Source organism: Microchirus variegatus (genome assembly GCF_963457635.1).
Source record: "Microchirus variegatus genome assembly, chromosome: 11".
In the NCBI taxonomy this organism is placed as follows: Eukaryota; Metazoa; Chordata; class Actinopteri; order Pleuronectiformes; family Soleidae; genus Microchirus; species Microchirus variegatus.
The window spans coordinates 10,757,670-10,770,015 of NC_139812.1; the positions used below are offsets into that span (position 1 = coordinate 10,757,670).

At 39.7% G+C, this 12,346-nt stretch overlaps 1 protein-coding gene across 1 annotated transcript in view; it reads right to left on the reverse strand.

The window, feature by feature from the left end:
- The window catches only part of srbd1 (S1 RNA binding domain 1), a gene marked incomplete at both ends in the record, with an annotated part of 41,004 nt that overhangs the window by 2,667 nt on the left and 25,991 nt on the right, over nucleotides 1-12,346 (reverse strand). The window contains 3 exons of the mRNA XM_083898021.1: nucleotides 3,668-3,817; nucleotides 4,139-4,306; nucleotides 5,389-5,495. Coding sequence (XP_083754147.1) covers nucleotides 3,668-3,817; nucleotides 4,139-4,306; nucleotides 5,389-5,495 — 425 coding nt within the window. The remainder of the gene's footprint in view (nucleotides 1-3,667; nucleotides 3,818-4,138; nucleotides 4,307-5,388; nucleotides 5,496-12,346) is intronic.

Genomic DNA, 12,346 nt, shown 5'->3' on the forward strand with positions numbered 1-12,346 from the left:
AACAGGATGTTCCACCTTCAAAATGTCTAGACACTCAGTCAAGCAGCACTACTAAAACTGAAGCTGTGAATTAAATCCAAGCCAATTAGCTGGTCCACAATCAAAACAGATTTAGTAATAAACTGGCATAGGAGCCAAAGTAGCAAATAGGGTTGATGGAAAAAATGTGTGACATGTTTCTGAGTGTGGTGTATTGTGCATAATGTATACATTATTTACAGTAGGCACTTTCCACAGTTGGTGATAGATGTGATGGCACTTTCCTCTATGCATGCATTCATGTGTGGACCAGCTGGGAAAGCATCCATGATAGATGTTGCTCACTGGCAGCTTGACGCCAAACAGACGACGCAGCTGTCCCCACCCCCCGTGATGGACACAACAGGTGGACTTACACACAAGAACCTACACACAAAGTTGATTCATATGCAGTGTTGTTCAGAGATGCTCATTTGGCAGAAGCTGGAACAGTGCGGATGTAACGCGACACGTCTTGTGTACAAACTATGTACAAGACAGCTGTGAGTGGAGAGGCGCCTGCCAGTGGAGTCCCCATCTACCATCCAATATCTCATCACCAACAGGCAAGACCAGTACAAAATAGTAGCTCAGTTTGCCCTAAACTGGCTTAGTGGTGAGGAAACAACACCTTTGGACATATATTTGCCTAAGACAGGGATTTTCCCTCCTGTGTCTCCAAAGGCTTCCAACCAAATACATCGCTGTACAGAAAAAGAAATGTTTCAAGGTGGCTTGAAAGTAAATCACACAAAACACATCATCCCACTTCATCTCTCTGACAAAATAGATACCAAATTCAACTTTTCTAATATTGCAAAGGCAAATAGACACCATTAGTATTTTCAAAGTCTCCTTTCTTACACACAAAGTAAGGAGAGTTCAATTAAGAGCAGTCTACTGTGGACCTTACACTAGTATGTGTGTGTATGTGGGTGCGCGTGCATGTGTGCGTGTGTGCATGTGTGTATGTGTTGCCCATCTCATTTTTCAGGGATGTATGTTAGTATTTAAGAGGTACCAGGAGTCTTGAGGCCCCTACCACTGTTGGATTCATACTTGTATAATTACCACCAACAGTCTCCCTCTCTCTGTGTGTGCGCGTCTGTATGTGTGTAGGTGTGTGTGTAGTTGGGTGGGCTAGGATATAGATTTTATCCAGGCACCACAGCAAGAGTCCATTCTGCCTTGTATTATAGAAATATTGGGCCCCAACTGTTACATATCAGAGAACTATTCCTCATGCAGCGGACCCCTCACACCAGAGTAATACAATATGAACCAATGATGTTTTTATATTTATATCATAAATCTGAATATCAGCATTTCTTACGCAAACATTTTACTCTTCTATCACAGATAAGGTATGCTGTGTCTGTTGTGCCTCTGTGTTTCTGCTTGTGTGTGTGTGTGTGTGTGTGTGTGTGTGTGCATCGTATATGCTTACAAAAAGGAGGCGATGTGTAGGCTGTGAGCTGTAATGGAGGATCCAGTTTCTCACATGTGATGAACATGATATCCCTTATAAACCATAAAGACACATACACACAAACTGCATTCCTCCACAATCCTCCCTAAAGGCCTTATGCCCTCGGCTGCTGTTTATGAGAATGTGAGAGGAGCAATGAGGCATTTCAGTGACATCCTCTCATCTAATGGCCTGAACAAACAGCATGTGTTTAGCTCTAAATAAAGTCTATTAAGTTTATTTTTTGTCTGGAATCGTACAACTTTGTGAGGAGACAACGAGAAAGTACTCAACTATACACTGACCAAGTAAGAAGTTGAGCAGACGTGTGACATTCTGCAAGATTTATAGTTCAGGTTCAGGTCATTTATTTTGTTCTGGATCAAAATTACGCCAGAGTGTTGAAATTCTTGGGAAGAACAAGTGCTGACACGCATGGCTTTTCCTTTCGTCCATCGACATTAAGATTTAAAGAGGGACGTGACTTTCCGTAAAACCACAACATTCGCTTTGGGTTGTTTTGGAAAAAAAATGTGTCTCTCAAATTCTGCAAGGGCCTGTAAAATTGAGACCATCGCAAAATGTGTGTATCGAGTGAGATATTAATCAGTAGTAAATTCCCAGACAGGGATTTCAAGCTAGTCAAAACAAAGGATATGACATTTGCCAACACGGGGTTAAGTATTCTGAACAGTAGGCAAAATATAGAATGATATTGGGGACTGGTGAGAAACAGGAGAAGGGTTTAATTGGGAGTGGGAGAGAGAAAACAACACGGATAAAAGCACATCAAACTCAGTTTATACTATGAACTGCCACCGTCTCAGCAAAATGTAGAATATTTAATGTACAAAATATGATGTTTTGAGCTACGAAATGGGATGATGATGTTGTAATTTTTTTGGACTTGTATTTTTTTCTTATGCTTCAGTTTATTATTTATTTTGTAATAGATAAGAGCATTGCTACAAGACACCACCCAAATATTAAAGGACCAATATGCTGCTGCACCTAGACTGTGGAACATGTTAGACAGGCCCGTTCACTGCTCATTTTCATGTATGTCTTTTCGCCTTTAGACACAATATGAGACGTTTTATTTGTGTTGTTTTTATTATAGTGTATTTTATTGTTTCATTGTTTGTTTTTAGGCTTTTTAGGTCTTATGGTTCTATATTTTATTTATCTCTGATGCACAGCACTTTGTTTCAGCTGTGCACTTTAATAACTTTATATAGAACTATATATTATATTGCAAGTTTGAGTTAGTCAAAGATTAAAAATTGTTTCCAACAAATACAATTTTTTTTAATTGTAGAGAGCCAACAACAATTTCATATTGAACCACTACATTTCAGCCTTTGTAATTTGATCATTTCATTTTTTAAATGAATGATTGTAAAGCCCTAATGGATAGATGGGAATGGGCAAGATGCCGAGCCAGAAAATAATACATCTGAAGACACATAAAGCTGTGTGACTTTGGAAGAAGGTGTTCACATGAAAGGAATATTGTGTGGATTAAAAAGCTATCAGTTTTGCTTCTCTCATATCAAAATCATTCAACAACTGCATACAGTACTAATCCAACAACGCAGAAACACAAGTCACTTAGCCGAAATATGAATGACAGACAAAAACAGTTTTAGTCATAAGCAGCATCGATCTATCTTCACATGTGCACAAAGAGACACATTAACCCACACACATGCACTGAGGCTATTAGAGACACATCAACATGAGGGAGTGATGCTTAGAACCACTAGTGTCAGAACTTATGTAGACTAAACATAGTTGAGTGAATACAGCTGTATTAGAGTAAGCCCACCCTCCCCCTCTCTCCATCTCTCTATCTCTCTCACTCACACACACACACACAAACACACAGGACAGAGTATTGGGCAGATGTTCAATGTGCTTTTGATATCAGCATCAGCAGTGCTAACAATCATTTCTCACACAAGGACACACACAGAGGCAAACACACATCCAAAGCCTATGGCTCCTCTCCGCCTCCTCTCTTGTATCCCATGTCTGTGTAAATCAAATCACACTCCTCCACCACTATAACCAACCCCATATGAGACGGTGTCAAAATCAACTCCATCTCTGCCAGAACACGCTTTGGCCAATGGGGTAGGCTGTGAGAAATGTGTGTGTGCATGTTCATGTGCACTATACCTCTGTGCCACATGGTAGGACTCAGGGTGTATACAGGTCTGGTCCAGAGGGTTAAATGAGGTTGGTATATTGACACAAGTCTTTCCTCTGCCCTTCTTAGCTGCTGGTTTCTCTGGGACCGACGGTCCAGGGTGAGGTGAGGATTTTGCACTGTTTCAATGAAAAAAAAAATTATATTTTGAATCCATGAAGTCAAAATCCCAAATATCCTTAATGTGAAAACAAAATGTATAAAACTGATTTTTGCAATACTTTCTAGTGTGATCAAATTATTATTTTTGTTGCTCACAAACAGGAGCAGTAATCTAATTTTTGTCTTTACAATTACAGAGAAGAAAACATTATTTACACTCTTTACATCAGTAATGTGATGCACACGCTGAGTCAACCTGATGAAGCCATACTATATAGGTTATAATGTACCTATTTGTGTCTATATATCTGTGCATACAGTGTGTATACGGTATTTACCTGTGTAGAGTTTGTGGGTTGATTCTAATAAAGCCGGCACACTGCTGGTACGACTTAGGCCCCATTCCTTTGACCAATTTGAGTTGTTCCCTGTTGGTGAAGGGACCATTCTGTTCTCTCCACTCTGTAATATTCTTCGCCCGGCCCGCATTCAAACCTGCTACATGTCTGAAGGGAAAAAAGTCCTGTTTATTTCTGTCATCTACGTTTTAAACTTGATGCTACATTTAGAAAACACAATGGAAAAGAATGAAATCAAATGTTTCAAGTAAAAATAAGATATGTTACTAAAGAAACACAAGGCTTTAAACTTTCCTTCACACACTTTTGATCAGATTTCTTTAATGCACAAACAAACAGAGTGCCAACTGTGACCAAGCACGTCAACAAGTAGACACACATAAGCTGACACTAAATGAGTGCATTTGACCACTTAAGGCTGAGCAAAAAAAGAGGTGATTTGAACTCAATTTGGTCTGCTCTGTTAATGTCCACAGTGAATCACTCATGCTACAACACGTTGCTATGTCAACGCTCCACATAATACCTCCATCATCAACACGTCTGCATGTGTTAAGTGTGCGTGTGTGTGTATGTGTAGCATAACTTCTGGGACAAGTGGAAAAAAGCTCACTTTCAGCGCAGCCAGGTAAATAGATGACCTGATGCCTGCACTGCAGCTAATGCCAGCTCACTTCATAGGGTTAGTGTCTCCTGCAAATGTGTGCAAATATCACAGTCAATCGCTTGTGATGACAGCGTAGGTGCTACCAATGACATGTGTTAGTATGTGAATACATAAATGTGTTTTTGTATGTGTGTGTACTTTGTCTAATCCCCCCTCTTGATTATAGTCGGCCCAGTAATTGAGACAAGGGCGTAAAGCATTAGTCTAAATAGAAAGCTGGCTGGCCGTGTGTGTGTGTGTGTGTGTGTGTGTGTGTGTGTGTGTGTGTGTGTGTGTGTGTGTGTGTGTGTGTGTGTGTGTGTGTGTGTGTGTGTGTGTGTGTGTGTGTGTGTGTGTGTGTGTGTGTGTGTGTGTGTGTGTGCGTGTGTGTGTGTGCATGTTACATGGACCTGTGTGCAAGTGTGAATGAAGCGTTGCCATGTTATGACTGCTGAAGGAAAGTATGTCAGAGTTCTGATTCCTACTTCTTTTCAGCATTTATGCAGGAGTACAGGAGAAAGTGCTCACGTATGCACATGTTTATGAGGACACGGGTACATGTGTGTCTTTATGCATCACCTACCTCATCAGTGTCTCAGAGCAGATGTTGATGTCCACCCCAACAAAACTCACACACTCCTGCACCACACCGTCCAGTGCCGCCTTCAGAGCTCCAGCTGACACATCATGCTGCAAACACACATTTAGAAAACCAATTCATTTAAGTGTGAAAGTGGGAGCACACACCCACATACACTGAAGAACAACGTCATGCACTGTGACATTTAATCATAATATTTAATTTGTTTGCAGAGAGGCGCAAACACAGAAAGAGCAAAAGAGAGAAAGGATAGCACAAGGGTTGGTGGGTTTTATTGACAAGTAGCAAAGCAAGTAAAAGGCAAAGAAAGAAACCGAGTGAAAGGGAGAGTCCTGATTGACAGACAGACGAAGCACAGAAGGGAAAAGAGAAGGCGAATGTTTAGTTTGGCTTGCTAACACAGTGTTCTACTGTGGCCTGCTGTCGATCAAGATCCTGCAAATGAACTTTTCTCACTTCTCAACCACCAGCCAATCAACCACTAATCAGGACTTTTTTCCCCCCAAAATGGCTGGAATCGTTTTTTCTAATAAAGAGCAGGGATGGCAGCCAAAAGAAATGAGAGGAGAGGATTTCTATGAACACTAAAAAGGACAGTATAAATATAAATTGTAAGATGTAGAAACTACAACACAAACAGAAGCTGTGGACTGTACGGAAGAACAAAGAATTATATTCAACAAAAATTATACCTTCATAAATGCTCTGGGATTATCTTAAATTCTAAATTAGATGAGTGTTGAGCTATGTGCCTGTGTTAGTGTGAATGTGACGGAGAGCATCATGGGGTGTTCTGTAACATGATCAAGCGTTGAACAATCCCTCACTTGTAAACAGATAACGAGCAAAAGCACCGTTCTCTGTGAGCAGTAATAAGGTACTCAAGGAGGGCAGATGAGGACAGAAACACAGTGTTTGAAAACAAATACTGACCTCCACCTTCACTCATTTTCTGCAGTTTTTTTACAGTTTCCCTTACAAAAAATATTAACACACATTTTGTCCACAGTAGCTAAATGCAATAATGTTCATTACACTTGAACATTACCAACAGATCAAAGAAGGTTATTACCAAACCAAAATGGGTGTTAAGTAATAATACTGGAGAGTATAAATGCTCTAGTACATGCGTAACATATCTTAATGATGCGTGATATTTAAAAATATCATGCGTCATATCATTTCAGTAATTGTTCCATTTGATTAACGTTATTTATTGGGCTCATGTTTCTTTTGTGCCTGTTGGCAGGCCCTTCCTTTTTTTTACATAGTATCAGCATTAGCATATTAACAGTTTAAACCTCACCTGCATTTATCAGCAAAGTAAGTGTTGTAAAAGAGTGAGCGGAGAGGGGATAACAGATGAAGACAGTTAGAAGATGAAGTAAATGAGATAATGGGTGATTCAATTGGTGACCTGCAGCCTGATTCTTCGTGAGAATGCCGAGACTACACAGCCAGAGGCATTTTACAAACAGTAAAAATAACTTTCCTGAGAAGAAGTAGGACTGACAGATTTATGACTTCCGATGACGCGAGAGGAAGGGGTGAGAGATGAAGACTGTGTGAGGGCACAAAGAGGAAATCACCTGTAATGTCACACCGGAGAATACATTTTTCACATGAGAAAGGTGGAGGTGTGTACGAAGGAGTGAGTTTTAACCTGCAGTAAAAGCCCAATGAATATGTTCTCAAATTCTTATTGAAACCTTATAGAGGTGGGAGCAGCACAAGAAGACCTCAGCTATTGTAACTGCTGACACTGAGGACCATGTGCACGACAGCACATAACTGTGTGTCTAATGGGGATGAGACCAAACTGATCTTAACTTTACCAATTAACTAACATACAATAAATACATGATAAAGTAAAGGAGAGCACAGACACGGAAAAATCACTTAAATTGTTTTGGGGGGAACACTGCCCACTTCTTGTTTATGATGTTTATCAAAAATATTTACTTCTACAATTATATGCCTCGATAAAGATACGAGTTGAACAGGACAAGACTTATGTTATCATCTCCTCAGTTGTACATTATGTGTACTTGAGCTGTTGAGCTTATACTCATCAAATGACAGAGGTCCTCATTTATGACAGTAGCTCTAACTGCACCAATGGAGTCAGAAACTCCAAACACAAGTTACAAACTTCAAAACTGTAATTTAGCTACAAGTGTGTGAGGGCTGCATCAGTATATTTTTTATTGGTAATTTTTGATCAATTACTAAATAAGTCCCCAACTATTTCGGTCTATGTTTCAGATGTTGTTTTTAAAAAATAAAATCCCCATTTTCAGCTTCTTTCGTTTCTTTGCTCCTCCATAACAGGAAAACTGAACAGCCTGATCACATTGCTTGGCAGAGCCTGTTTGCAGTTGAGGGGCGCAGCACACAAATAATATTACATTACATGACAGCGGCAGAATACTAACATTAACAGAAATCCCCAAAAGTTACGCAATGTAGATTAAATGGATGAAAAGAAGAAGAAAAAATATTTAGAGAAAAGTCACTACATTCCAATTTTTAAAAACAACTCAACTCTCCCATGGTCTATGGATCCAATAATCTTTAAATTTGAAGGTTGGGTTTGGATTGGCCAGAAACCATCAGAAGCCAGCCAACCAATACACAACAATGTGTTTCTGTCTGCACTTTAGGTACTTAAACTGCAATGTTACTGTCAGAGTGTGTCCTTGTGAGTTATTTCAAGAAGATTCTGAAAAACAATGCATTTATCTTACAGTTCATACAGTATGTATGTAGTTCATGTATTGTAGGTACTATGCATGTGCGTGCTAAGAATGTAAAATAGCAGGCGTAATACAGAAAGCATTCCGTTTCCGAGTTGTTCATAAATTTTCTCCTACTTTGTCCATGGAGGGTGATATGGGATTGTATTTCTGAATCAATAAGACGAAAATGGGAGATGATATGACTGCAAACTCTTAATACTGTGTGTCTGAAAACAAGGTCAATAAGGTTTTTCTATGGAGTAAATCACACAATTCTCCATGGGCTCCAGAGATTAATGTTGTTTCTGAACACAATTTTGGTGTTAGATTTGAGAATGTATCTATTAGGCTTATATCAGGGTTAGGTATTAGTTGCAATGGTTAATGTTTGGGTAAGGAGTCTGGGAATGCCTATTTATGTCTGTGAGTGTCCTCACTGAGAACACTGTACAAGAATGTTTCGTGTGTGGGTGTGCACATCGATAAATCAGTTAAAATCTAGTGTTAAATGCCAGTTGTAAATCAGTAGCTGAAAGTGACATTTCAGGAAGAAGATAGATTTATGGTTTTCTGACAATGCTTAATGACTATTCCTCAACTTCCAACCTCAACCACATACAGGGAGAGCGAAAGACATTAAGCTGAGAAACTGCAAAACAGAGCATGAGAAAAAAAGAACACGTTGCAATACAAGCACTGGAATGGGGCCGAGGATTAACCTGTTGATTATTTTCTCAATTAAATTGTTTTGACCATAAAGTGTTGCAGAAGGTTAATTTTGCAAACCTCAATGACACTCACTCTCGCTTTATCTAGAGCTTTATCCTCTTTACACGAGGGTCATGGTGGGCTGGAGTCAATCCCAGCTGCCATTGGGCACAAAAAAACAGAACATATTTGTTTTTATAAAATGTGAGAACTTTGTTGTATTTTATAAAAAACTATTTATATGAAACAAATTAATTTATTATCAAAATTGTTGGGAATAAATCAAGTAGTCATAAGTAATCATTAAAAAAAGGTAATCATTAATCATTCCAGTCGTTCACTGGATGACTTTTAATATAGATTATTTTGGTGAGTACTGCAGTAGAAAAAGTGTCCATTATACAGGTGACAATTCAAAGCCAGACTGATCTCAAATACTCATTCAATACTGAATGACAGACAGACGGTGACAAACCTAATGGGAATAACTGAATTATTAGCAGATAATGTTTGGCAGCTCCTGCCACTAATCATCTTAAAAAACCAGATTTTTTTTTCCCACGCCTTAAATCTAGGGGCAGGAGCCATCAGTCACTGTCAACGCTACATTTCTCACTCTCCTTCCTTCACTGAGCTCTGTCTGCTCCTGTCTCCCCTGTAGGCACAACCATTCAGGAATGAAAGCATGCTCATGTGCAGATACACTTGCAAGGCAAGTGCACCCACAACGCAATACAGGCATGTGTGTGAAAGTGACATCATGTCACAAAAAATTTAGGCCGTGGGTCAATAAGATATTCTTACTGTAGAGGCTACTATCAAAATAAACTGAGTTTTAAATTCTAACCACTGTTGTATCAATTTCCTAATTTCCTGGAAACTGACAGTCAGGCAAATATACAATTTAATGTACATCTGAGGCCAAATGTCCAACCAGGCTTATTATACATGTCCACAATACAAGCTGCACCACTTAAAGGAAAGAAAAAAAATGACATGGGTGACAGAGAGGTAGAGGTCAAAAGCATTATAATGCCAGAAAAGAATGGAGTGAGAGTTGGAGTGAGATATAAGTATAGGAGGTAAGAGGAAGAGTGACAGTTTCTTTCATGTCCAGATGGCAGGCAATGTTTTCTTACACAGCAGTGTGTGTATCTCTGTGTATTTTCCACTAGTTAGTCTCACAGCCCTGGGGATTACCCAGCTGTCAACAGACCACTGCAACATGAAAAGCTGATTGACAGAGGAAGAAGCTGTTCAAAGACCACACCCTTTAAGTGTTTAATTATAAAGGACAAGACTCTAAAACGTGTTTTCTCAAATCTATAAGGGAATCCACAGTCTTAGACTTTGAGTGTAAAGTAATGAAAACAACCACTAACGTCAAACTAACATTGTCTATCCATTGAAACAGACGTGCAGTATCTGGCAATCTGGGTTGTTACAGAAAAGGCTGTGCCAATGGTGTCAGAGTGAAAACAGTCAATAGTTACGTCCAATCTGAATTTAATGGGGCTCACCTTTTAGGCCCTCAGCTCATTTCCTCCTTTCTCTCAAAGCTGTCACTCACACGGTGAGCAGAGGGAGATAGAAGGAGAGAGCATGCTGTGCCAACTGTCTAGAGTTACAGCTGCCCCTATGCTTTTTTTCAGTCTAACGGCAATAAACTCTTAGAAAGCTCAAAATGCCATGACTCGCATAAAGAACTCGCAAAAAACACCAATATGCATGAATGGACTTTTCTCACACATACACTAATAATGCAAGCACATATGCACTTAGTAATAGAGATGGGGAGAATAACGTGTATATGTGTGTTAGTGTGAACTCACATGTAGGTCAAAGTGATGTCCCATCTCATATCTGTCAGCACCCAGAGTTTATTTACTTGGTTATATTATCATTTGTTGACCTAGTCACATGATCTGAGAGCGGGAGGTGCAGAACCCCAGGCACCCCAGAGAGCCCAGTCAGGACATGATGAGAGAAATGGGCCTGTGACCTAACACACTCAACCACACATAAATAGACACACACAAGCACTTGCACGTTATGACCTCCTGCTTTCTCTTTCAAATCTCCATTTCCCCACTCACCCTTAAAACTCCTCGTCACTCGTTTCCCTTTGACTTTTGTCACCCTCTGCTGTCCTTTTTCACCCCCCAGCCTTTCTTCCCATCTCCCTCTCTTCTAAAGTGCTTGTCCATTGAGGCTCTTACTCAACTGTGGAGTGTCTTCTTTCTCAACTCTGAAACTGCTTCTCTGGCAGCCAAGACCAACAAATGACAACGCTCATTTCACACGGGAGGAAAATATAATCTCAATCTCTCTTATCCACAGCATATGTTTTGCATTTGTGACTTAGTGGACAGGAACCTTGTCTCCGTAATCCTGATAGGGGTCCACCTGAGTCCTTTGGTAGGCTTACTGTGACTGAACGAGTGCTGTCACTTTTTGTTCAAAATTCAAACTAATTTTTGAACTTGGGGAGTGAAGTCAATGTTAAAGCTGTAATAGACTGTTCAAAATGCCTTGCAGTCTCATAGATCATTTTATGTTGTCCCCCTATCCAACAGAGCACTCATAAGTTTTCCTGCCGTATCATATGACAGTGACTCTGCTCAAGCCGAGAGACTTTGGCAAAGGTAGCCTCAGCAGCGACAGCACCTTGGATTTGCAGGCCTACATGAAGAGGAGTCCTCTCTCTGCAGATAGCAAGCGCTGCTTTGGTGGTTAAATGGGGTGTACAAAGTAACCACAAATCTCAAAGCTGCTCATAAATATCTGTGTGTCGGAGACGCCTGTGAGCTTGGAACCCATATCCCCATCTGTGACTAAAATTGTAAATAAATAGAGTCCCGGTAAGAATAAGAAATTGTAAGAAATTGCCTTAAAACTGTTAGAGCTTCCTCCTGTTGTCAGTGAAGAAAGCATGAACTGTTATGGGACACTTTTGTCCAGTACACATTTAACTAGTCACATTGAAAAAAATCCTTTCTCTATCCGCATCCTAATACTTTTGTTGGTTACTATTTCCATCTTCTTATACTAGTTTTATTCCATGTTCTGGGAGAACAATACTGTAGTAACAGCCATGCAAACAGAATACACACTGACCTAATGCTTGTCTTGCCTTTCTCCCACCATTACACACATAGTGGCCATGTACAAAATCAACACTGAGCTGACTCTTGTTTCATCTGCACATACACATTTGTACAAGCTTTGAAGAGAACACACTAGCAAAAACAAATGTCCAAACATACGTCATGCCTCAACTTCCATTAATTGAATTTGCTGTCATCTGTTGACATAGGTCTTCGCCAAGTTTATCTACTTCCCTGCTTGCTTCTCTTCTCTATATAGGTTTAAACTTTTGTCATAAGTTCCATCTCAATTTATGTTACTCAATCATGAAGTCTGAGGCCCCACTTTCTGCTTCCTTTATTATTATCTGTTATGGTTATTATTCTCTGTAATTATTAAATACAGAC